Source organism: Carassius gibelio, chromosome B6 (assembly GCF_023724105.1).
Source record: "Carassius gibelio isolate Cgi1373 ecotype wild population from Czech Republic chromosome B6, carGib1.2-hapl.c, whole genome shotgun sequence".
NCBI lineage: Eukaryota > Metazoa > Chordata > Actinopteri > Cypriniformes > Cyprinidae > Carassius > Carassius gibelio.
Window position 1 is genome coordinate 22,521,599 of NC_068401.1, and position 27,980 is coordinate 22,549,578.

The 27,980-nt window shown below is 38.0% G+C and overlaps 1 protein-coding gene and 1 non-coding gene across 2 annotated transcripts; one reads left to right on the forward strand and one right to left on the reverse strand.

Moving 5' to 3' along the window:
* The first annotated feature begins 9,140 nt into the window (after positions 1–9,140).
* Positions 9,141–23,201, forward strand: kcnj3b (potassium inwardly rectifying channel subfamily J member 3b). The gene is made up of 3 exons (XM_052558993.1): positions 9,141–13,048; positions 13,451–13,667; positions 20,489–23,201. Exons 1-3 carry the CDS (start codon positions 12,371–12,373, stop codon positions 21,211–21,213), a joined length of 1,620 nt encoding a protein of 539 aa, XP_052414953.1. The 5' UTR covers positions 9,141–12,370; the 3' UTR covers positions 21,214–23,201.
* LOC127960292 (U6 spliceosomal RNA) lies at positions 22,646–22,757 on the reverse strand. Its single transcript, XR_008154363.1, has one exon. It is a non-coding gene; the product is annotated as a U6 spliceosomal RNA (small nuclear RNA).
* Positions 23,202–27,980: the final 4,779 nt, after the last annotated feature.

Here is a 27,980-nt window from a genome sequence, read left to right on the forward strand (position 1 = left end):
ATTGATATGGTATGAAGGCAAATGGCAAATAAATAAATTGTTGACACATTTGAGTTTGTAGATTTAGGGAAAAGCAAAAATGGTAATGAATACTTCGAGGAGATAGGGTTGTTTTTTATTCATTAAAAAAATATATATACACCACAGCTTTTTCCCATTATAAAAAAGGACAGGAAAAATTACAAAGAAACAGCAAGCAACACATTAATCTTGTCATTTTGAAGCAGAAAGAATGAAATGGTAATTTTTTTTAGTAGTAAGTTTTATTTTCAACTTTTACCATTTTTTTCTATTTGACTTGCTTTGTATAAGGTGACATCCATGGAACAAATTAAACCAGCAGATGTTCTTGCAAGTTTTAGTGTGCAAATCCATCAAGGCCAGCTCAGTGTTTGGCCTTCTCCTCCTTCGCTTAGTGCTTTCCATCTGTCCTTCTTCACCCGCTGATCTGGTGATGACATTAGACCGGACTTCTTTGATGCAGTCGTCTCTTGCTTTGCGTCATGAGCTCCACCATCACAAAACCAAACCAAACAGAGAGAGAGGGAGCACATATTTTTCAGTCAACAATAGCCTAGAATCTGCCTCGTTTTGGCCGTGTTGGATATGGAGTTGGACAAGCTGAATGAAAACAGAGATAATGTGTGTTGCTTAGATACTGGCTAGAATGAGATAAAAATATCTGATGTTGGCTTTGGTCTGATTCCACATGAAGCGCTCCATGGAGCAGTGGTATTTTAATATCATTGATAAACTGTTTTAGTTTTGGTTAATATTTAGAATGTCAACTTTAGTTGAAGTTTCTTATTTTGTTAAGCTTTTGTCTTTTAGTTTTATTTTTCAATGTCTCTAGTTTTATTCATTAAGTGTTTATTTTTTGTTCATTTAGATTGACCTGATGTACTGAAATGTAATTATTTCAGTTAAAGCTTATATATTTTAGTAACAAAAATATTTTGTATATTTAGTATAGTTTTAGTAAACTCTGGCAATATATATTACTTATTCCAGGCTGTCTTTTATTGAACATTTACTGAACATTCATTCCTAGCATTCAGAAGATGTTAAAAAACACAGAACCAGCTATTTTGCTTTAAAAAAAAAAAAGCGTCCTAAAAAGTTTTTTTTTTTTCTCCGTGATGTATATATTATATAACAGTGTATGTGGACACTCTTGAAACTAAAGTGCACAAATGCAGACAAGGACACAAAGAGTTTTGTCAGCTCAAGAGCCCCTGGAAATTGTAGAGTGTCGTTAATGTGACGTGTGCGTTCTGTAAAAACTCAAAAAGGTAAACTCGAGTACTGGCCCATTTCATGAAACTTTTTGCATTCTGGTGTTTATCATTTGCACAGCTGTCTGGCGCACTGATGTGCATAGTAGAGTGAAAATATGCCTAAGGTATACAAACACTGCTCAGGACGTACAGCGTTAAGGGGGTGATCTGTACTGGTTAATAGATGTGTGCCATGTAAGTAAACTGAATGTCATCTTAGTTTAAGTGAAGTACATTTTTTAGTCATGTTGTTGCTATAAGATACTTCACATGCATTTTTGGGGTGTGTTTTTTCTTTCACATTAAGAAACTATTTGAAAGCACAATGGGGTCTTGTCATCAGCACCGAGGTGTGGTTTATAGGGACCAAAAGTCAGAAAACATATAAAAATAAATACAATTCCAGGGTTAAAAATCATTTATAACCTTGAAACTGCATGTTTTGGGGTTTAGAAAACTTTTTAAGAACAATTAAAAAGATTATTAATGTATGTGTATATATATATATATATATATATATATATATATATATATATATATATATATATATATATATATATATATATATCTTTTTTTTTCTTTTTTTTACTCATCTTGTTATGCTGATAGTATAACTTGTAATAGAACAATTGTTACAAGAATTAGAGAAATTATAAGCATCTACAGTAGTGCTCAGACCTTTGGACCCAATTATTCCATAAATGTGCCCCTGTTGGTCTGATTTTGTTCTTTTGTGCAAACAGTCTTTGCTGAGATGATTATTTGCCAAAGGCTAGAGAAAACAACTACATTAATCCATATTTCCCTTTCCATCTGATAATGACTTAGACGCTCACTCAGTGCAATCTGCTTCTGTGAAAAACCAATGAAAACTAGTTTTGTCACCGTGATGCCATTTATATTAATCAGTTACAAATTTACCTCCATCATCCATAATTCATCCATAAACATGCAAATCACAGTAAGTGCGAACCACAGTTTTGCTGTATACAACATAAAAATGTCCAAATGTAATTCAACAGTAAATTAGTTCAATTAGCACAACAAGGACATCTTTCACTGAATCTTGCACAAAAATACTTAAATATCCAGCTTTAAGAAGTGATTTAGTTACACATAAAATATTCCTCCATTTAAACTTTTAAACGCATTACTCAAAATGTACGCAGTGTTTACCCACATAAATCTCAGCAGTTTGTTCCACAAGCATTAATCACATTAACATTAATCACTCGTGGTCCATGGAGTGAGCAATACAGTCCATGTCGTGATGTTTATTTTATATTTATTGCAGTCACTAGGTTTCAAGGTACACTTTTACCTTAGCTTTTTCCTCATAAACTGCACTTTTCCCCAGTGGAAACTGTGAACATTGAATCATACATGTGCCAATTTCTTCTTCATCTCTGTTTCCGGAGGGCACGGATAGTTTCACACATTACCAATGCGCGCGTCCCATCTAACCATGAAACTTTTACGCACTAGTATGATCCCACGATGACCGCTTCGACATCCTTTGACGGTCTTCTGTCCGTGACCAGAAAGTTGATCATGCCTTCGGACTTAATGAGCAAGTTACAGCCTAAAAAGAAGATGCCGAAGACCACGGTGAGCGCCAGCACGCACATGACAGCGATCTGCACCGTGTGCATGATGAACACGCTGCGCTCGTCCAGCGCCGCGGACACAAACCCGCTGTCCGTTACCACCGAGGACAAGTTACAGCACGAAAGAAAGCTCTCGCTGCTTCTGGTAGAAAACAAAGCGCTGTCTGTGTCGTTAAAAACAGTTGAATTCATTTTGAATTATTATCCGGGGTCCTCTGGAAGAGAGGAGCAGGTGTGCAAAAAACAGCGGCTGAAGTTTCCTTCAGAACTTGGAAGTCACGAGAGCAAAGAAGAGCTGGGCAGAATTTCTGGGCCGTTATGCAGTCAAGAGGAAGGTTTTTCTCGGACCTGTTTTTTAGGTAATTAGGGGCTCTGGTCTGTGGAGTACAGGGGTCTGACTCCTGAGAACTCACTCAATCAAGGCTGAGCTCATCCCCTGCGACTAGAGCTCGGTGTTAGCGGCGCTTTCAGAGGGATTCGTGCACGTTGCGCCCCCTTTGACACAAACGGAAAACGATAGAGGCCGGTGTACCCGTAGACTCGTTAAAACACAGTTACATTTTACAAATGGGGAGTCACATAATATTTACTATAGCATCTAACTAGCCTACTAAAGATCTGATATGTATAGGCAACCTATTTTTTAATAGTCAGTAATGACTGTATTAGAAACTATAGGGTAACCAATTCTCACTATTAACTATTTGCTTATTAGCATTCCTATTATTGACATATTGGCTGTTTATTAGAACTTTAAAAACATATATTCTGCATGACCAAATTCTAAATCCCTATTAATAGGCTACCAAATACCTAAACTTAACAACTAACTCACAAACAAATAAGCATATGCATCAATAACAATAAGTAGCAAATTAGCAGTTTAAGGCAAAAGTCACAGTTAGTGGCAAGAATTTGACCTTACAATAAAGTCACAAAAAATACTCATTCCAACAGAAAGGAGTGTGTATTCAGTTAATTACTAGTAGCCTTAAAATATATGTATATGTATGTATGTGTATGTATGTATATATATATGTGTGTGTCTGTGTTTATATATATATATATATATATATGACTTTAACAATTAAAAAAGCAACTATTAAGATATGTTGGTAACAATTTAGATACTAATTACTAATAAGTGACCAAGCTAACTTAGTAAGGTTCTCTCAATGTTATGAACCAGGAAACATTAATGTTTGTTTTGGTATTCAATAATGTTTTCAAAATGTTAGCACAGAAACATTTCTAATGCATCTTTCATGGAACATTGTTTTCCTGAAGCAGTTTAGTTGGACATTTGTCTAATGTTTTTCAAAAGTAACATTTCCATAATGTTTCCAAAAATGACAAAATAGAAAGTTCCTTAACACTGGTATAACCAAGATTTATAAGTGTGTGTGTGTGTGTGTGTGCGTGTGTGTGCGTGTGTGTGTGTGTGTGTGTGTGTGTGATGTTTTTTTTATTTTTATGGACGTTTAAGAAGACCGTTAAACAATAACAATTTATAGCCAGAATCAGTGGAACAGTGATCTGCATCAAATCAAAACAGAAAAGATTATTCTAGTCAGTAATGGATTACTTAATAATAATTCATGCAAGTACCAGTGACATAAAATAGATACTAGTAAGGTTTAAGGAACAAATGTTACAATGGTTTTCAGGTGTTTGGAAAACTACACTAATCTTGTTGCATTGGATTTAATCCGGTTTTATTTGACTTTGAAGCATTACATATATTTCCTTTATTTATTAGTGTGTGTTTTGCTCAAAATAACTCGAGGCTAATTAATGGAAACCTGAACCGAGTATCATTAGTGATGAGGTGGTCTGCAGTCACACATGCAGCAGAGGGCAGAGTTGCTCCTAAAATCTGTCCAAATGAATGCTGTCATATGGATGCAGAAAAGAGAGTTTTAATTACAGCCATGTTGATTATGCAAGATCCCGTTCACACATTTTAATCAGACAATCAACCTAAACAATCCAACGTGGTCAAATATGCTGTGACTCACTTGAAGATCCATAATTAATGAAACCATATAAACCCTCAGGAATGAGCGATGTCCTTGTAAACATATGGATAGAGAACAGCAGGATTACCATGGAAATAAAGGAGCAATATTTCCATTAGAAGCCACCAAGGGGTTGTGCAACGTGGCAGTTAAAGGTAATCTTTTTAATATGCTTCGGTTTACAAAGTCTCAGGTGAAAATCTGTTGACTGTGCTTGCACAATAAATCATCCATGTGCTCCTTTATCTACTAGTTATAGTATTTATTTTGCTTTGAAATCACATTTTAGTCATGTTTTATTTTGTGCTCTTTCAGGGTTAAATGTGTCTTGAACAAGCACTTAACAGCATCAAAGCTCTTAGATATCAGGCATATATTAAGTCCTAAAAGCCCCTTTTGTGAAGCATTCAGTAGTGGGAGGAAGAATCGATCATGGAGGGTGCTTAGATCCTCTCAAACTTGGCCTTTTAATCAAAAACAGGATCTGCGCAATATAAACAATGCACCTCCTGGAGTGAGTCCATCAGCGAGGGTCTTTTGAGCAGCATTGAGGCTCCTCTCACACAAAGCCTATTTTACATGTCCTCTCTGTCCCGTATCACCCTCTCTATGCGTATATGAATCATCAGACCTATCCAGTCCCGAAAGAGAGAGAGAGAGAGAGAGAGAGAGAGATGTGCTCTCAGGACATAGTGCTATTCCTGTCTGGGTGTTTCTGTGCACATTGAAATGCGCTCTCTTCAAATGCTTTCACTGAGCGCTTGCTTTCCTCCCTCAGTGGTGGAGGCAAAGAGGGAGAGAGAGAGAGGAGGAAGACGTGTGGGTGGTTATGGGTAGAACAGGCTACAGATGGAAGAGTACAGAAATTTGTCATATGGAGAAATTCAGGAGAGAGAGAAAAAAGGAAAAGGAGGCATATCTGAAAAGATTGCGGAGGGAAAAGCAGCAAAATATTGATGCATTTTAATAGAAACTTAACCTTATGATGATGTTGATCAGGTAGAAGTAAAAATCTGTTGAAATTACCTAAGCTGCGTGATTCCTTCTGGCAATAACATGGGGTTAATGTGCTATAGTTTCATCATAATATTAATAAAACTGCCTCCATTTTCTTAAAAGCTTTGCCCGTGTTAAAAATAAAAGTTACAGTGGTGAAAAAAACTAAACATTTTGGTTTTTCTTTGTGTGAAGAACATTTTAATTATCTAAAGAACCTCTTTCGACTACACAATCCATTCTTTATGGAACCATTAATGGCAATAAGGACCTTTTATTATTTAGGAGTGTGTGTTTTGCATTTTAAGTGCATGATTACTAGGCAGGTCATGTGTATTTTCAGTATAAACTTTTTTCTTTTTTTCTTTTTTTGTCAAAAAAGACTGGGATATGTTGTACATGATGTATCTTTAGTTATATAACAGTATGCATTTTGCTTACCAAATAGCTGAGAGCAGTTCTGATCTAAAAGCAAAAATGTGTGATATGCTTGAGCTTTATTGGCTGGTTGATATTTATCTGTTGGTACAGGCTTCTCTTTCTAAGCTCTGGGGACAAGAATGTTTAATGTCAGGGCTTTTAAAGGCATCACTCAGAAGAACTCTGCCATCTAGTGATTATCACATGAGAGGAAAAGTAGTTACTGATTGGACCTTCTCAACCTGTCATTAGCTTCCCACTGTGCAGATCAATCTATTTAGTAAACAAATATGCAGAATTTCTTGTTGAGAGTCAGAGAGGGGGGTTTTAGTTGAGTGCCAATGGTGGTAAAAGTCATCTCGCATTATTCCAATCCTTATGTGTCATTCTCACTAGTGGCATCATTAGGAGCTGTCTGGACACATTTCATCACATTTCATTATGCTCCGTCGTTCCTCCTCCAGTGGTATAATTGTTTCTTTAGATAATTAAGGCTTTCTGGAGAAGACGGGGCTAGTGTCTTGAGGAAAACCTCAGCTTGCATGAAGCAGTTGCGCTATGCTAACAATCACGATGTGCTTTTGCAGCATTCAGACAAGTGCATGTTGTGTCTGATGCTTGGTCTAGTAAGCATGCCGTTTTTTTTGTCTGTCTCTGTATTGGATTGTCCTTGGCGCAGACACCCTTAAGCCTGTTCTACATTAACCCAATACTTCACAACAAACAAGAGCATCCTAATGGTGCACTTGGATTTGAATGCTACCAAAACAATAAAAAAATAGCCTGAACTAGCAGGTTCAGCAAAAGGGCTTAAAATAGCCACATCCTGTATTTGTATTTGCTTCCAAAAGAGCTCACATGTGTGCATGTGTGAATGTGCAACCTACTGCATAACATGAAAAGAGAGATCAGAAGTGAGGTGGGGAAGAGAATAGGAGAGAGACGCACTCACTATCTGCATTTATGGTTCCATGAGGAACCTTTAACATCCATTGCATAAAAGGTTCTTACGAGAGGATTCTTCAGTTTATTAAAATATTCTTTATGCTAAGAAACAAAAATGGTCTTTTAAGAACTGTTCACTGAAACCGAAAGTGTTTCTTCTACAGTCTTAAAATAAAGGCTCTTAATTGGTTTTGAGGGATCCCTAGAATATTTTTCATTATGCAAAAGGTTCTTCACAGTGGAAAATAATTAATATATTTATATATTTTTTTAGATTTTAGAAAAAAAATGATTATTTGAAATACTGTTCACTAAAAGGTTCTTTGGAGAACCCAAACTTGTTCTTTGACACTCTTAATATAAAGGATATTTTTTGGCTTTGATTGTTCCCTGAAATTTTCCATTATGCAAAAGGTTCTTCGTAGTGGAAAAAGATTCTTTAGATTTTGAAAATATTCTTTGTACTAACAAAAAAAATGGTTCTACTAAATAATGTTCATTTAATAGGTTCTTTAAAGAACCCAAAATTGGTCTTCTGTGGCATTGCTGTGAAAACCCCCTTAAGGAACCTTTATTTAAATAAATAAACACCATCCCCATTTTAATAGTGCAGCTGATGACGTTCTGTCAGTCTTCCGTTGTGGATAGTGCTGACACTTCCAGAGCAGCAGAGTCAGTCCATTATAGACTGAGAGTCATTTGCATGACTCCAAAATAACACACTAATTGTGTCCTTATCTTTCAGCACTCTGCCTGGCTTGAAATGGGAAGAGATGGAAAATCTCAGAGTTGGAAAAGGACATACAGATGTCAAATTCAGTTTCAGGGAGAAGTACAGTGAGCATTTTTCTTTAAGGTAGTGTCAGAAAATAACACGTACAGGTGCTTCACAATTAATTGGAATGTCGTGGAAAAGTTAATTTATTTCAGTAATTCAACTCAAATTGTGAAACTCAGGTATTAAATTAATTCAATGCACACAAACTGAAGTAGACGTGTCAAGGAATTTGCTGAACAACAGTCAACGTCAGAGGTGTCTTACCTGGGCTAAGGAGAAGAAGAACTGGACTGTTGCCCAGTGGTCCAAAGTCCTCTTTTCAGATGAGAGCAAGTTTTGTATTTCATTTGGAAATCAAGGTTCTAGAGTCTGGAGGAAGGGTGGAGAAGCTCAAAGCCCGAGTTGTTTGAAGTCCAGTGTTAAGTTTCCACAGTCGGTGATGATTTGGGGTGCAATGTCATCTGCTGGTGTTGGTCATTGTGTTTTTTAAAAACCAAAGTCACTGCACCCGTTTACCAAGAAATTTTGGAGCACTTCATGCTTCCTTCTGCTGACCAGCTTTTTGAAGATGCTGATTTCATTTTCCAGCAGGATTTGGCACCTGCCCACATGCCAAAAGCACCAAAAGTTGGTTAAATGACCATGGTGTTGGTGTGCTTGACTGGCCAGCAAACTCACCAGACCTGAACCCCAGAGAGAATCTTGTCAAGAGGAAAATGAGAAATAAGAGACCAAACAATGCAGATGAGCTGAAGGCCACTGTCAAAGAAACCTGGGCATCCATACCACCTCAGCAGTGCCACAAACTGATCACCTCCATGCCACGCTGAATTGAGGCAGTAATTAAAGAAAACGGACCCCCTACCAAGTTTTAATTGTCTTATGAAGTATTCTAATTTATTGAGATTGGTGAATTGGTGGGGTTTTGTTAAATGTGAGCCAAAATCATCACAATTAAAAGTACCAAAGACTTAAACTATTTCAGTCTGTGTGCATATAATTTATTTAATACACAAGGTTCACAGTTTGAGTTGAATTACTGAAATAAATGAAGTTTTCCATGAAATTCAAATTTATGGAAAAAGCACCTATATGGCTGGGTCATAAATAAGCCGTGGTCATAACAGGTTGCTTTAGAAGCTTTATCAAATGAAGAATTTGTTTTGTTAAAGAAAGCTTGTTCCCTCTTCTCTGTCTGACACTGATGTGACACTATATTCATCACCTGTATCTTCTTCATCCATCATTTTGACACATAAAGGGAGAAAATATATTAAAAGCTGGAAATGAATTATTTTCTGATAAATTGTACATTGTTGCGAAATATTAGATGACCTTTAGGATGGAACTGTTTACAAAGATTTCTGTCTGAAATATAACTTACTTAAAACTGTTATTATTAGAAAGTAGATTCAACCATAAAACTAAATAATCTGTAAACAGTAATTTATGGTTATTACTATTTCACAATCGATGTAACTCTTTTACAACTGACGGCTCGTTTAATGTGCATAGGCCTATGGCTGTTTATGTTTTCAAATACATTTCAAATCCCGAATTAACACTGTTATTCCTGGGTTGTCATGTTTTTAGAATGATCTGATTGTAGTTATCATTTCTCGATGCAGTTGCTTCTAAAAATAAAGGTTCTTTATTTGATCAGTGGTTCCATAAAGAACCTAACATCCATAGAACCTTTACATTGCACAAAAGGATCTTTAAAGTTTCTTAATATTTTGTAATGGTTCTTAAAAAAAAAAGGTTCTACATAACTAAGAAAATAGTTATTTTAAGAACTGGAAATTTGGGGATTGCGGAGCCCAAATGCATCGCTTAGAAAAACCATAACATTTTATTTTTAGGTGTTACACCATTACATATAATTACTATTATAATAAAAATATATTATGCATAACTACATGCAAGTAACCCTAATCCTAACCCTATATAGTAGCCTACATGTAGTTAAATTAATATTACACTGTAACAAGACCACCTTATAAAAAAAAGTATGACCAAAACCCCTTTTGAAATCTTTTATTTTGAAGATTTGTAGGTTCGGCTCGTGAATTGGCACCACTAGACGTAAAAAAGAGCACTGTTTTGTGATATGTAAATTTGACATTATTCAAAAGTGCTCCAGCAGCTGTGGTTTAAAAAAAAAAAATAATAATAATTTCTCGAACCAATGCAGATTGTGTTTGAAAGCACATATTTAACTACTAGGCTAATTCAAATTCGAAATGTGTGATTACTGACATCTGAAACATTGATATTTAACTTTATATTTTGAGTTCCATTGGGGACATTAATTAATAAGCCTTATTCAGGGGGGTCACAAACCCCAAACCACCCTCCAGTGGTGGGAAGTAACGAATTACAACTACTCACGTTACTGTAATTAAGTTTTTCGGGTACTTGTACTTTTTGAGTATATTTTTAGAGCTGTACTTTTACTTGCAAGTACAAATTAAGCAAAATAATCTACTTCGTTACTTTTAAATTATAGCTTGTTACTGAGCACGCCCACAATTAGAATTAACACTATTTCATTAATATTACATATTTAAGCTAAGTGTAATTTCTTAAGCAGACTACAGTCCCCATGCTCACAGTGTTTCAGACACTAATATTTTAGCTGAATCAGTTTGTTGTTTTTGGGGGGGCGTCTGGCAGAGCATTTGGTCCCAGAAGTGGTGAAGGATGATCTCAGATGTGACAAGCAGATATTCTTAATGGGGTCCTATTATGCTTTTTCATTTTTTGAATTTTAGTAGGTGTGTAGTGTGTATGTTTGAGCATAACAAATCTCAAAGTCCACTCCAAAGGGAGATATTTAAAAAAATTTAAATCCCTTTTCAAGAACTACAATAAACAGCTTGTTTGGACTACAGCGTTGTTTTCCAAAACAATATCAAACTGATCATTGATATGGCAATATTGATGCCATTCTTATCAGAGGGAACTTGCTGCTTTGCTAAGGGGCAGGCAGTACTGAAATACCATCTGAGCTGTTCACCAATCACAAACACACTGGGACAGCTAACCAATAATAACACATTTTGTTTTTTGGAAGTTTTTCTTCATCGAACACAGAACTAATTGAGACATTTATGCCAAGCAGTGGAGAAAGGTATTGTAATAATGTAAATGATGTGTAAAATAATTTGTTTTTCGAACTACCAAGCATGAGAGCATGTTCTAGTACACCCCCAAAACAAATTCAAGACATTGTAAAAGAGCATAATAGGACCCCTTTAACCACTCCTATCCAACCAGATGTTGAAGTTAGAAATCCCTGTATCATGACCACTAATTAACATACTTTGTCAATAAGATAAAATTGGGTTTTGTTCAAAGTTACTATTATCCATGCACATAGATCTTTGATATGAATATTGTTTGGTAACTAAATATCGCCAGCCAAAAAGTAACTAGTAACACTTGTACTATTAGTATTTTTTGACAGCAGTACTTTTACTTGTAATTGAGTATTTTTTCACCAATGTCACAGTACTTGTACTTAAGTACAAATTTTCAGTACTCTTTCCACCACTGCCCCCCTCTAATTCGCATCCTGCATATTGCCTAAAAAAGATCTTGCAGGGATTGCGTTACATGCAGCACTGTTCAGATAAGCATATTACAAGCGCAGCGAAAAAAGATGTATCCAACACGTGTTCATCTCTCCCCCACCTCCCATCTCCACCACCACCCTCTCGGAGAAGTTTCTCTTATTTGTCTGGGCTGGAGATGGAGTTGGAGAGCAGGAGGCGCGCAGTGCGCAGGAACCGAGAACAGTGAGAAGACAAACTGAATCAGATAACAAAGCTTGCCAGCTGCGAAGAACAGCAGAGGCGGTGAGTTAAAACTTGGACAGGATCCGTAGGGCGTCTTCCAACTACCATCTTATCAAATTGGTGCGATACACCTGGGGAAACAGGAGGAGTTGATGAAGGTAGAGGAGGAGGAGGGTGCCAACGCACAAGTGCTAGACTGCGCCAAGCCAATCTGAGATTACAAATTACTCGCATCCATTTTTCTCCACATTTTACATTTTACTGAGTGAGTCTTTTTTTAGATATGCGGATTTGCAGAATACAAGGAGATCTGTATCGCTCCATCCCAAGAGCAGCGCGCTGCTATTGACAAACTCCTGCGGTAAGCCCTAAAAATAACTTTTTTGGAATCATCCGCCCAGAAATGCGGGAGACTGGTCTATCTGAAGTGTAAAAAAAAAAAAAAAAAAAAAACGAAAGCAGTTCGTCAAGAACAAGCTCTCAAAGCATTCTCGCAGTCTATCTTCTGGGACAACTTTAACCGTGAAGGATGTCAGCGTTACGGAAAAAATTTGGGGATGATTATCAAGTGGTGACCACTTCGTCCAGCGGCGGCGCGTTCAATCAGGCGGCCCCCGAAAAGAAAAAGAAACGTCAGCGCTTTGTGGACAAGAACGGCCGCTGTAACGTCCAGCACGGGAACCTGGGAGGAGAAACCAGCCGGTACCTGTCGGACCTGTTCACCACGCTCGTGGACCTCAAATGGCGCTGGAATCTATTCATCTTCATCCTTACCTACACGGTGGCGTGGCTCTTCATGGCTTCTATGTGGTGGGTCATTGCCTTTATACGTGGAGACCTGAATCAGGTCCACGATGACAAGTACACACCGTGCGTGGCCAACGTCCACAACTTTCCCTCCGCTTTTCTGTTCTTCATCGAAACCGAAGCCACTATCGGATACGGTTACCGCTACATTACCGACAAGTGTCCAGAAGGTATCATTCTCTTCCTCTTCCAGTCTATCCTAGGCTCTATAGTGGACGCTTTTCTGATCGGTTGCATGTTCATCAAGATGTCCCAGCCGAAGAAACGCGCAGAGACGCTGATGTTCAGCGAGCACGCGGCTATTTCCATGCGTGACGGCAAACTGACCCTGATGTTCCGAGTGGGGAACCTGCGGAACAGCCACATGGTCTCCGCGCAAATACGCTGCAAACTACTCAAAGTGAGTATAAGACTGGAACCAATTCAAAAGAGAGAGAGGAAAGGAAAATATAACCCGTTATGTGCAGGTTAGAAATCTGCAAGAATGAATTTCTGTCTAAACGTGTAGCTAAATATGGAAGAAATGCATAACACTAGATATTTGAAGGTTTCAAGCTAAGGTTCATTCTTTAACCTAATACAAACAATACCTCAAGCTGAGACAAATGAGAAAGACCTGTAATTTGATTTGTTCACCTACAGTGGAAAAAGTAGGCTATTGATCCGCACTATGCGACTTGGATGCAGCAGTCATTTTTAGATCACTTTAGATGCATTAGACCCTGACTTTCTCTCTTGCTCACACTCCATCATCTCCCTATTTTTGTCCTAAGTAGTTCTCTTTTTCTACCTGTCCCTGCAGTCCCGCCAGACTCCTGAAGGTGAGTTTCTGCCTCTGGATCAACTGGAGCTGGACGTTGGTTTCAGTACTGGAGCCGACCAGCTTTTCTTAGTGTCCCCTCTGACGATCTGCCATGTGATCGACTCCAAGAGCCCATTCTATGACCTCTCGCTCAGGTCCATGCAAACAGAGCAATTTGAGATTGTGGTTATCTTAGAGGGGATCGTGGAGACCACCGGTGAGTTTTAATAATGTGCTCAGATGTCAAAAAAATCGAATCTGAATGCTGAAATTTGATTCACTGAATGTTTACAGAACATTTCCACACTATACATCTTTAATGCGTGCAAATAATTTTGAGAAATAGAAAAACAAATATTACGCAAATGTTACTTTTGATTGAATCATACACAATATTTACAAACCAGTGCATGAAGCCAAGTTTCCAAAATCCCTATTTAATGGTTTTCTTATGTGTTATTATTATTATTATTATTTTAAATAACAGGGTGAAGGGGTTTGAGTGATGTGCTACAGATGTGAGGTTCAGTGTGTGTGTTGGAGTCAGTCTGCAGAAGCTAGTTTGCTGGTGAAAATCAGGGTTTTATGTTATAAAAGAAAAGATGTTGGTGTCTACTGCAGCAAAGATGGAAAGAGAGAGAGAGAGAGAGAGAGAGAGAGAGAGAGAGACGTGTTATGTAAGATGATATACAAAGTTAGTCTTTCATTTTGCTCTCTGCCTCATGGTTCCATAGTCTGGCATGCTTTGAGATTAAGTCACCTGTCAATCAAATCACAGCTCACCTTTACTTTCTCAGCCTGCAGCGTCAAACACATCGATCCATACGTATACAAGACAGTACACACTTACAGTAAGAAACCGCATTTGATCAAACAACAGCAGAAAATCTCTGCAAGATACGTGTTGTATATGTACATATTCAATTAGATTCAGAATCGCATGCTTCCATGGTTTGATTTAATTAACATAATGAAGAAAATTATGTATGCCGTCCGGTCTTCTTTATTTATGGCACGTGAATATTCCGCCTACAGAAAGTGAAAAGGGGTAAAAAAGAAAAGAAAAGGAAAAAAAGCAGAATTATGTACAGTTAGTCAGCACTCTGTTCTCCCTATTGTGAATCAGTTTCCATAGCAACTAAATCGGCCCCTTCTTAAGCGGTCTCCATACAGTAAAGTCTCACCGACTGTATGAAGTATGGAGACGGAACTTGAGTTTATCAGCCTCACAAATCAAATACTAATTACTACTTATCAAATAATTCATTAGACATTTTTAATTATGTCCTGTAATTATGGCTAGGTTTATGTCATGTGCATGTGGGAATACAGCACAAATACATTCTGCATGTGTGTGTGTGTGTGTGTGAGTGTTCTTGTGTCCTGTAGCTCTAATCTCCAGGATTAAAGTCTTTGAACACATCTCTGTATATGAAAGCTCAAATTCCAAATAGCGGACACCGGGGCTAGTTGTCAGAAGGGCTACATCTCAGTAATCTAATTTTTTTTTTGTATGTTGGTTTGATAAATTGATGAATTTGTTTCTTCATTGAAACTGATTTGGAGAAATTTAGCACTACATCACGTACTCACTAATAGATCCTGTGAAGAGAATGGGTGCCTTCAGAATGAGAGTCCAAACAGAATGAGAGTCCAAAAACATCATTTTTTTTATTATTATTACTGCAGTAAGCACTTTTATGAATCATGTTTTGGCCAAAAGTAATGGTTTAAAGGTAAAGCATCCCAGAATTGTTTTTTTTTTTTTTAACAAACACACAGCTTTTTACTTCACAAGGTAATAATTGATTGATTGATTTGTGTTGTGTGGATTACTTGTGGATTATTGTGGTGTTTATCAGCTGTTTGTGGACTCTTTCTGATGGCACCCATTCACTGCAGAGTATCTATTGGTGCACAAGTGATGTAATGCTAAATTTCTCCATATCTGTTCCAATGAAGAAACAAAATAATGTACATTATGGATGGATGGCCTGATAGTAAGTACATTTATTTGTGACATTTTCATTTTTGGGTGAACTATTCCTTTAAATTGGAGTAATTTCTTTGTAATAAAATGACCACATTTCACATTTCTGTAAAAGGACACAACATTAATCTGCTGGCAAAAACAATGGCATGATCGTTTGTTACCTTTTATATTTTTGATGTTTCACGAATTGTTGTACTTTTTAAATTTAGCTGAAGAGCCATTAAATATACAGTGAAAGGCTTTTAAATGGCAGGAACAAATTGTGATAACCAACATTGTCAGTTTTTTTTTTTTTACAAAAATGGTACATTAAGAGGTACAACAGCTTGTCACTTAAAAGGACAACTCCGTAACTTGTCTACCCCTAAAAGTTGCATACGAGTAGTAAAATATGCAATTACACTACTACAGAGAACCTTTTAAGGATAAAATGTACAATGATGTGCCTCCGAGCATACTCCCTCAACAACAAGCTGTTATAGACCTAAACGTAACATTTTTAAATGTTGTACCCCAGCACTTTTATTAGAGCATATTGTCACTAAAGGTATGTTCAGTGAACTGTATCTTTCTTCCTGGACAATCACGGTGGAAATAGCTTTTATGTAGCTGAACATGTAAGGTGTGTGTGAATGTGACCACTCATCCCAGTCTTCTCTGTATGATTCTCTCAATGTGGCAGGAGGCAGATTTAGAGATTTAGACATTAATTTACTTCAAACAGAGAGGCAGCGACTTCAAGGCCAAGAAGTCTCAGAGGAACAGTCCAGAGCCATCTATTGCCCTCAGAGATAAACATGACAGCTGTGCCAGCATTCACATCTGTCAAATTATTTACAGCTTTTCACATTACACTGCAAAAATACGTCTCTTAAATATAGCAAAAATTTTCCTGATACTAAACAAAAACTGAATGTGTTAAGAAAAAAAATGACTAACATAAATATAGCCATAAGAAATATTAATGGATAATGAATATTAATCAATTTAAGTAAAGACTGCATTAAATTATAGTGTTTATTCTTCAACCGTTTGCATATTCAGAAGATGCAATAAATTAGAAATGTAAATTCTTTAAGATATATAATCCTGAATAAATAAACAAAAGTACTTGTAGTTTGGTCTAACCCTTGACATTTTAAAACCAATTAAATGATATTGACTAATTCAACCTAAAATGCATATAAGAGACACATTTTATCAGTTGACATCAAACTTTTGACCTTAACATTATTAACAGTATATACAGTATACAGTGACAACAGTTATTACCAGATGAGCTGCAGAAATGCTGGTAATAACATGGTGAATTAAGACTGAATAACTAGGGCCCGGTTCCCCAATAACGCTCACTCTTCGCGCGCTAAGAAGACCTCGAAAGATATATCTTACCAAAGTTGTTTATGCTCCTAAGTGTGTTCCCCGAAGTGTCCCTTAAGAAGCTTCTTAGCACGCTGCCTCTTACGTCCGACGTTACAAGAGCGCTGTCCCCTGTGAAGGTGCTGAATTAGTTGGCATCGATTGCTCAGGAATCGATTTTCCACTTCCCGCGAAGGTGCATTACAGCGTTAAGAGAGAAAACACGTTCTATGCAAAAGAAACATTCCTCAAATTATTACAGTAACATTTATTTTAACATAGTTTAAGTTATCAGTAGAATATAGACTATAAATTAAATGATCAAATGGTCAGTAATATGTTCACACGATATATTGTGACGGTTAGCTGAACCGGGTATCCCTTGCTAATCATCCACCCTCCTTATCCCGTTGTGCCACTTGTGATATGGGTTTAACGACTTCTAAAAATTATGTAATACACTTTTATATTAATGGTAAGGTACTTTACAATCAGAATTGAATGGCAAAAAGCTGCAGTTACCTCTGTTTATTGATTGCCATTGGTTATTGTTTTCAATAAAAAGCAACCTATCTACAATGAACAGAGAGAGAGAGAGAGAGAGAGAGAGAAAGAGTTAGATACAGAATATGCTGGGGAAGCAACGTAAAAAAGGGCACCAAGCTTCTCGTCAGAGGAACTTGAAGTTTTGCTGGACCTTGCCACCAGGTCAGAGATCAAACCCCTATGGTCCACTATAACCTGCATGTTTATGGCCGCGTATCCCTTTCGTGATATGTACGCTTGATCAATCACTGATGGATTGGCGATAGGGATGAGTGTGCCATCCACCAGGATGTAATCCCCGGCTTGATGCAGAAGGGCGTTGGTGACAATGTGAACACACCTCCACACAGAGGTCTTGAATAGACTCGATGAAGCTCACTGCAGCAAAAAACGTAGCACTGCAAGCAGCTGGACTTCAGGGCTTAAAGCTAAATTCCGCTGTGGGCCTGGCAAGCGCAGGTCTGAGCATAATGAGCTGTCTTGGGAGGCGAACTGTTTTAATATAGCCACGTCAGGCAAAATGTCAAAAGGGCTTAAGTTTTGGAGAATAAAAAAATTGATATGGACTAAATGGCTCCGAGTCCGTCTTTGATTCAATACAAGGACACGTTGGATCGCTGCCATAGTTGGTCGCTTACTGGACACAACCATGATTACCCATTTATTGATCTTAGCCATTTAGAGTCAAATTGTTTGCCAGATTTTAATTATCAAATGTGCTTGCCAATTCGCTTTAATTGCATTACAAAATAGCCTAGGCTAATCACCACCATATTAGTTCTGAGACCACATAAGGTCAACTTCATAAATAGGCCTGTATCCATTGCGAACATATTTTATTATTAGTCTTAAAATGTCCATAACAGAAAATCATTGTTGAGCCACAACATTGTCAGCATACCATAGTTTGACTTGTACTGCGCTGCGCTGATTTCTAAAGACTACTGCACAGAGTCTTGAGCTCAAACAATGCTAAGAGAGAGCTTACGAATGGTCCAGACCAACCTTACGAAAGTGTGCTTACAGAAGATATACTTAGCGTAAGAACGTGTCGGGAATCGTGCCATAAGGTTAAGAGAGAGGTTAAGGAATAGGTTAAGAACTACTTAGCGATAAGAACGTTTTGGGGAACTGGGCCTATAACTCTAAAGACGTACTTTAAATAAATAAACTATACAAATTACAAAAACAATTAACAAATTTACCAAAACGTTAACTAAATAAAAAATAAAAAAACGAATTCAAATTCTATGTATAACAGTGTCTCAAATAATGCTGAGACAGATGTCTTAGTACATACTGAGTAGCACTGAATATTAACCATTTATGCTTGGAGGAAAAATGTATTGGCATTATTTATTGACTTTTTATTTTTAGTTCTTGGCTCGTGGTTTGAGAATTGTGCTTTCTATGGTTTTATTTCTTGTGCTTTCAGCAGTGTGAGTAAACAGGACAGCTCTGCACAACCATCCCAAGGGGCCTCAGCAAATCAAAAGGGAGCCACTGCTTCATCCCCTCAGGACCACACACTGTGTGTCAGCGAGATACAGGAGAGAATTGGCCCAAGCTGCATGGTCAATTACTGTTCAGAGCAGCCCGATAGTAGAGTTTACTGTTATCTCACACCACAGAGAGAGAGACAACAAGAGAGAAAGGGAGAGTGCGAGATAGGGACCTAGAGGAAGTCGTGAAGATAATGATGGTTAGTGCTATAGGTGTGTTAGGAAGACACACTAAAATGGACAGGAGGGAACATGAAGCGAGTAGGGGAAAATGACGGAGAGGGAGCGAGTGAATGAGAGAAAGACAGAGATGACAGAAACAGGTCAGGCAGAGCACCTCTGTGGCAATGGAACCGAACACTTGATGACGGTCACCATAGAAACAGATTATCCCTCTTGGAAATATAAATTGTTCTCATAACTGTCAGATGTTGGAGTGTAGCGGTACTTTTTTTTTTTTTAAATGGTGGTAGCTAATGTGCGCAAACGTTCCTCCCAAACGCAGAAACGAAATTTGTCATAATGGAAGAATATGGAATGATTACGTAAGCTGAAATCGCGGCGAGCCAGACCGGATTTCAACTCCAGCAGATACCTTACCTTCCCCTCTCCCAGCAAACAGCAGAAAGCCTGTTAAATATTTCATAAGATGAATAATATTGTGTTATGCTGCTAAGCCCAGGATTTGTCAGCTCGGATAGCAGGGATTTTTTACTGTAGTAAGAGAGGATGCTTGTGTGTGTGAGAGTGTGTAGGTGTGCGATGGTCGTAGGCGGCGACGTGAGAAAAAAAGAATGATCTTGAGTTTAAAAAATGTATAATGTATGTTTTGTCTTGCTGGGTTTTTATATTTAGGTCTGAGGTTTATTATAATGTGCAACCGTCTCTTTTTAGACTGCATCTGTTTCCTTCTGTCAGGAGAACGGCACAGCCGTCCCAATGCTTCCTTTGCACTTTCATCCAGCTGCTCAAATCCCTGTATAGAATAAAGTCCTCAGCAGTATCTCTCCTGCAAACATCTCAAATCTCCTCTCCTCTGGCCCCTACTGCACTGAGGCACAGAGCAGACAAAGAACCACACTCCTACATGGAGATACGGATGCTGGTTTTCAAGGGACTGTCTTTGGAACTACAGTTGGAAGAAAAATGCAACCTTCTTGTGTCATCAAGAGTACTCTTGCTTTTCTTTTCTTTTCTTAGATTCCTTTGCTATTGACTGATGTAGAACGCCATGTTGCAAATCCGTTCGCTTGTTAGGGGGTTCATAAAATGAGCTCTTTATAGTGAAGGCTTTGCACGCTTTAATTAAGGAGGGATGTTCGCTGGTGTGGGTGATACACAGATCTAATGAATTTCCCACAGATAAACCTCTTGTTTTCATGCAACCAAATGGACCGTGAACAGACGTTCTCGTGGGTGTTGCTCAACAGTAAATGCGCTCGTGTGTGTGTGTGTGTGTGTATGCACACCCTGTCAGTAATGCATCTATTAGTTTTAGTCACCCAACCATTGTTGCACAGTACACTCCTCTGAAACAGATTTGTTGTTGCACAGAACTTGATGTATATTCTTATTAATACGTTACACAATCGCCTTCGTTAAATTCATTAAACTCATTTGTTTCCTGTCTCATCCTAGGTATGACATGCCAAGCTCGTACTTCGTACACGGAGGACGAGGTTTTGTGGGGTCACCGGTTCTTCCCGGTAATTTCCCTGGAGGAGGGTTTCTTCAAAGTCGACTATTCGCAGTTTCATGGCACTTTTGAGGTTCCCACACCTCCGCACAGCGTTAAAGAACAAGAGGAGAGTTTGCTCCTGTCATCACCTCTGACGGCGCCCTCTCTGTGCCACAGCACAGTTGGGGTGACGGAGGGCAGCGGAACTATTGAAGGTCTGGAACTTCAGAGCGATGCAGAAACTGGCTCCATCAATATAGCAACCCCCATGCCAACTACCAAAATGCCTGCCAAACTTCAGAAGCTTACAGGACGGGATGCCCCCATTCGGGACGGAATGCCCCGCAAGCTTCTGCGCATGAGTTCAGAGATCACCTACAACCTGGGTGACCTGCCCTTCAAACTCCAGCGAATCAGCTCAGCTCCAGGCGTGGCAGAAGAGAGGCTTCAGCCAATCAGTTCTGTGCTGAGCCCCAATGAGGACAGACTGGCTACCAAGCTGGGCTTGGTGGGCGGGGCTGAACCCATCAGCCAATCGGTGACAGATCTGCCACCCAAACTGCAAAGGTTGGCAGGAGGGGTCGGGGTGGGTGGAGTCGGAATCGGAGGACGAATGGATGGTCATCTGCCTCCCAAACTGAGAAAAATGCATTCAGAGAGGTTCACAGGCTTGAGTTTAAAATGAACTGACTTCTATATGTATACATGTTTTGGCCATTTACCTCCTCTGAAATTGAAATTAAGTAAAAGGGACACTTTATATATGGATAAAATATTAGATTAATGCTAATCCTCTGCACAATCTGGCATGTTTTACCACAAACAGCATGAAAAAAAGAATTCATTTTCAACATCTAAATGCAGATAATATAACAACACTATTTAATGACTATTCAGTATATCTCTTTTATATTAGCCTAATAGCCAAACTTGTTTTGAGGGCTTGCCTATATTATGTATATCTTAAAATAGATTATCAATCTAATTATCAGAATGCAATGTCAGTGTTCACTGATAATCCATGGTAACTAATGTTTCTAAAGGAGCCAGTGGCTATAACCTGAGTTAGCCATTTGTTTTTGTTTTTTTTTCATCAGTGCATCAGTTGTTGTGGTACACAATAACACATTGAGAGATTAGATGCTGTGGTCTTTAGACTTCAAGAAATGGGCGCTGTGCATTTATGGTAATGAATTATTTTATTTTATTTATGAACCGACTCAGGTTTTGTTCTTTTTTTGTTTTTTATCTATTGCATGATCTATCATTTCATAATCAAGCCGGATTATCTCACGTCAAAGAATAAGCCTTAAATATAAGGAGCCAAATGTAAAATACCAACCATCGCAGACAACTAATCTGGAAAGCTTTTAAAAATGTTGACACTTTTTAAAGCTTTTATGATCTGTTTGTGGTGGGATAAGTTTCCACCACAGTATTTCACATTTGGTTCTTACTTTATATATGATGTTTTGTCAATGATTGTTTCCGGCTGTTGTCCGTTTAAAAGTTTAAACTTATTTGAAATGTTCAAATATTTTCCTGACCTGAATGACTTGAGTCTCACAGTGGGTACAATGGATAAAGTGGGGGTAAACCCATCTAAGACAATAAAAAAGACAATGGTTGTGTATATCTGTTTTAATATTCTTTATAGATAAGACCTTGTCAACATTGTTATGGCTTTGTTTAACTCTTGTGTTTGAAAAACGAAGCAATAAGATTATAAATTGCAGTGGAACTTTTGACTGGAAAAATCTTGTACCATATGTTATGTTCGCGTTCAATGGTTTTCAGTTTTCTAATTGTGTTTCCCTCAATACATTCTATTCTACTTCTGACGAATATTAGAACGGCAGTTGGAGGGGTTTATAATACTGTAATAAATGTTTTGTGATGTGTAACAAGTCTATTATAAAAATGAAACTACTACATTTACATTTATTCATTTAGCTGATGCTTTTATCCAAAGTTACTTACAATTGCTATATATGTCAAAGGTTGCATGCCTCTGGAGCAACTAAGGGTTAAGTGTCTTGCTCAGGGACACTTTGGTTTCTCACAGTGGATTCAAACCCGGGTCTCTCACACCAAAGGCTTGTGTCTTATCCACCCCCAAAAAGATGGAGCGCTTCACGGACTTGCGTGTCATCCTTTCACAGGAGTCATGCTAATCTACTCTGTATCGATCCAGTTTTAGTATATGTGCCTCAAACTACTGAAATGTACCTCCACCTTATCCATCATCATAAAATAAGTCCAAAATGAATCAAAGCTAGGGGTGGACTTTCCCACGTTTGACGCATATAAGCTCATTGGTATTGGCAGAGGTCTTCCCCACAAATAAAGCAGTTTGATCTGGTTTGACCCAGCTGTATGGATGACTGGCCACTTGCTGCCTGATGCTGCTCTTCGGAAGTGTTCAACTGTTTCAAATGCCCTGAGATTTCTATTCTTTTTCAATGAAAGAACATAGATTTTCTTTTAAATTTGTTCTAAATTTAGAAGAAAAAAAAGGTTTGCCTGTTTTTTAATTGTCATTGTGGCTTGTAATACCAATTAAAAAATCTGACTCCACATCTGCCTAGTAAAAGGTCACGTGAGCTTTTATTTATCATGGTTTATTATTTATATGGCATAAGTTGAATAATAAAGCTTTTTTTCTGTAACAAATGGGCAGGTTTGTCCTTTCCATGTACCCCAGTGACTATTCAAAACATAGTACCGTAAAGCACTTCCTGAGTCATAACTGCAGAAATGAACAAAATGAAATGGGGGTGTGAAGTGTGAAAGAGACAATGCGTGAGAGTTACGTTAGATATACAAGCTGCAGGGGCTCCACGCAGTTCACCGTTACAGTTTTTCTCAATTGCTAACACGCAATTCATGAAACAATTCACCATTCTCTCACAACTTTAAACACAATCTTGAAGGTATACAACAACTTGTGCAAATTTCAAACTTCCAGGTCAAAATCCAATAGTTTAGTCTCTTTTGTCAGATTCAAACTTTGGCCTCATGATACACAAACCTGTCAAATAAAACAGAAATAAAACATATTTTCCTGCCTAGAGAACACTAGTGATATTGATTAAAATCACTGTTACCAAAAAAATTAAATAAATCCTTTTGAGAAATAGGAATCCTTTTGCTAGTCAATGTCTGTTACATTATAAAACATAAATAGAGGGATGCAGATACAGTTAAATTCAGCTTTAAACTGTAAGAAAAATGTACTTCCGTTACATGACTGTAAAGCACTAGAAGAGAAATTCATTAATTCAGCATCCTCTGCCAAATTGCATTACAGTATTGAGTATCCTCATTTGTTATAGCATTTCTTATTCTTCTGACAAAATACTTTTCTGCCTTCTGCAAAAATAGAGTATGCATGTAAGGACTACTTGATTGCAAATAAATTCAATAGTAATGAGTTTGGGGTTGTACAACATGTATTTACTGTACATAAAATAATGAAAGTTCTTTCATCTGTATTGTAATTATATTGTATATGTATTTAGTAAGTAGTATTGAAACCCTAATGTTCACACACACAGATAAATGTGTGCTGTTTGGGTTCATTTTTTGATGCTTGAGTTAATTACGGTATAGTGTGTTAGTATTTTCTGAATGAGAACATGGTTAAACCTTTTGCGTTTTGTGGAGAGTTTTGCAGAAAACACTGAGCAAATTGGAACGCGTGTGCAAACAGGTGAAATGTGTTCAAAGTTTTGAGAAACGTGTTTTTGTTTTCGAGAACTGTATGAATGGTTTGAAAAATTGGGCCAACTGAATCAGTTATCGCGTGATGAAATGAATCCCTCGATACGACTTCCTTAAGAAACATTAACACATTACCTATCCACAGGGGACCGATACCCTGAACTTCTGTCGGTAGGAAGCTAATTATAAAAATGTGTGTATCTGTGTGTGTTTGAACAGGAGCTGAAATTCAAATGAGATATTATCTTTTCACTAAATGTCCGATTCAGATGAAAAGAAGGGGCTTGTGAAGGTCAACCTGCTCTGCTTAAAGAGCATTATTGCAGTGACCTGCTCATCTCTTCAGACAGCTCTCAGAACCTGCCATCCCTTTTAATGTATTTTCCCCTGCAGCCTGATGTCAAACGCTGCTTATTTCATTTTATCAGTTCCATACTTAGTGATCTTATCCCATCCTATATGAGATTATGTACTTTCAAATAACCATTAATGAGTTCCTGTATTGTTTCTGCTCTACGATGGTGAAAATTAAATCACTTTCATTTAAAATGGACCACTTTGATGACAGAGTAGATGGAGAAAGGCTCTTACTCATTAATTGTAGATAAACAAAGGCAAATCCTTTGTTAACAACCTCCCGGTCAAATCTTTGCTGTTTTAAAGGCGGTTAAAAAATCCAGATGTCTGGGGTCAATTGTTATTGTTTACTGGTTTGCATACATCTTAATTCTTCAACAGCAACTAACACAAGCCAAAAAGGGTCCTGTCCAGGGCCAGTTTCCTTGTGTAACTCTTGAGGTTGGCACAGGATGGCATTTGCCACAGATAAATAATGGCTTAAGGGATAGACATTAGGGCAGCATCAAATTGTAGGAACAGAATGCTCTATTCCTGTGGATGTTCCCTGCAGAGACAAGGACAACGTGCTGTCTGTTCTGAGGTTCGTTTCAGAGGCAGCGTGCCACTTACCAGCTTGTTGTATCCGGGTTGATGCACTTCATACAGTTTGTGGCAGATCATCCATTCAATTTTACACTTGATTGTTCTGTAGAAGTATAGAAAATGGATGATTAGATATATAGACATGCCTTTTTAATGACAATATTTAATAAAAAGACTGATAAAAGATTACATAGCTAATAGATCTAGTGCTGCCAGGGTTTGGAATCAGTGAAGATGATTATTTTTAAACCTTGAGCAAGAATAAAATTCTCTGTGTGACAGATATCATTACCAGAGAATGTTTTAAGCAATTGTAGACATCACTACAAAAATAAAAGAAAAAAAGAAAAAGAAAAAAGAAAATTACAGAAGAAAATTAAAATTAAAAAGAGTTTGTTCATGAATGCATGACTTCATTCACTCTTAAAAGTAAAGGTTATTTATTGGCAGCTATATGATGCCACAAAGAATCTTTAAAGGGAGAGTTCATCCAAAAATGACAATTCTGTCATTAATTACTCACCCTCATGTCATTCCAAACCCATAAGACCTTCGTTCAAAATAATAGATATTACAAAAATGAAACCACAAATATTACTACTAAATATGACATTAAAAGTATAAAAGTCACTTCAACTATATCCAGTGAACAATGAGGCTCAAATTTGCTGCCGGTCTTGACTGGTGGACTAGCATATAGTGGATGTTACGGTTATGGAGGCCCATCCTCAAAGCCGGAGGTCCTAGCAATCACCTGTTCTGCCTATAGCTATAGTGCCGGCTCTGCTGTTGACAGTTTATGCAACTGCCATTACATCAGACTCAATCAGCGTGTCCCTGGACAACACGGCAGCCCATGATTTACTTGTCTGTCATCCATCATTTGACGCGTCATTTGTCAGTATCAGTCACGTAGCTATTCGGATAGTGGTGACGTAAGAAGCACTGTTTCCGGGTCCAAGTCTCAACTGGCTTCACTTGAGAATACTACCTCAGCAGCCATTTATGATCACTGTTTATTCATATTAAAGGTCCCGTTCTTCGTGACCCCATGTTTTACACTTTAGTTAGTGTGTAATGTTGTTGTTAGAGTATAAAGAATATCTGTAAAATTCTAAAGCTCAAAGTTCAATGCCAAACGAGATATTTTATTTAACAGAATTCGCATACATCGAACGACCTGTTTGGACTACATCCCTCTAGTTCCTGTAATGACGTCACTAGAACCATTTTTTTACTAACCTCCGCCCAACAAGAATACACAAAAAAGGGGGCATGGTCTTGTTGCGCTCGCACGGAGAAGGACGAAGAGTTGCGTTTGAAGAGTGCGTTTGTTGCCATGTCGTCAAAAGGCTGTTATTTTCATCTCAGAGTCCAATCACCTTTGTTTGGCCTTTCCAGGGATGCTGTATTTAGAGATCAATAGTTACAAATTATGTTTAACTCGGTTCCCGAAAATGATAATCCACATGTAAAACTATGTGCAGCACATTTTGCTGAGGACAGCGAGCTGAGGACAGCTTTCTCAATCTGAATCAGTTTAATGCCGGATTCGCAGAAAGATTATTCTTGGAAGATAGAGCAGTTCCCTCTTTGTCTGGAGAAGGCGTTGTTTATGGACCACAACCGGAAAGTGTATTTTATTAAGTTGGTGCGTTTAACAGTTTCTTTAACTTATTACACAAAGGGCAACGCTGTTTAGCTTTGTGAACTAGATGGTAGGGCTGTGCAAAAAAATTGAAAGCGATTTTCATGCGCATCTCATCACTAAAGGCGTTCTGTGATTAGAAGTTCATCTCGAGCACGTGCGTTCAGATCAGGATTGCTTGTATTCAAAACAAATCCTGCCCACTTGCTTCTCAAAACTACTCCAAAACTAGCCCAATCGGTTTCCAGGAGGGCAGCATGCGCTAAGCTGGTGTCGAATCACAGCACAGGAACCGCTGTCACAATCAGAACTCGTTACATATTTCTGAAGGAGGGACTTTATAGCACAAGAAAGTCATCAGCACGTTTTTTATGACAGTGAAAACAGTGGTATACAGATAAGTGAATTGTGTGAAAAATACTGTTTTTTTACACGCAAAACATGAACACGTTATATTGCACACTGTAAACTCAATCAAAGCTTCAAAAAAACACGAAAAACGTGACCTTTAAACATTTAAGTGCGTGTAGTCAGACTTAACAAGTGGATGGGTGGGCACCTGTCAGTAAGGCTCACCCAGTCATTGCTGGCTACAGCAGAGATTGCTTTGACTACAGAAATCGCCGGATGCCTTTATACATTTCTTTGCCCATATTAGTTTTTCCTGGCACCCTTTACTTCTATGAGTCCATTTTTGTACATTCTGCGCAAGAGCACCCCCCGGCTTCAAGTATGAATGAAACGTCTCTACTAGCTCATGCCACCCCCACCCCCCACTCCCCCATTTCACATAGTGAGTAACCAAAGTTTAGTTGTACGTTAAACTAAAATAAAACGAAAAAGAGCAGCTTACTAAAGTTTGTTTGTTGAAGATAATTCCGAAGTTCAGGAGCCATCAATATTGAGTAGTAATTAGCTGAACAGCTTTGCTAGTGTTCATTCACTTATTACTCCACACTTATCACCAGCAGCGCTCCATTCTCCCGCGTCTTTGTTTTTTGTTTTTGACTCGGCTAAGTCTATAGGGCCATCACTGAGGACATGACTTTTCCACTATTGATGACCCTATACCCAGCCCAAAAAGTTGTAATGTCTTGTGGTATGAAAAGTTCCCATGGCTAGAGTACAGTACTTCGAGA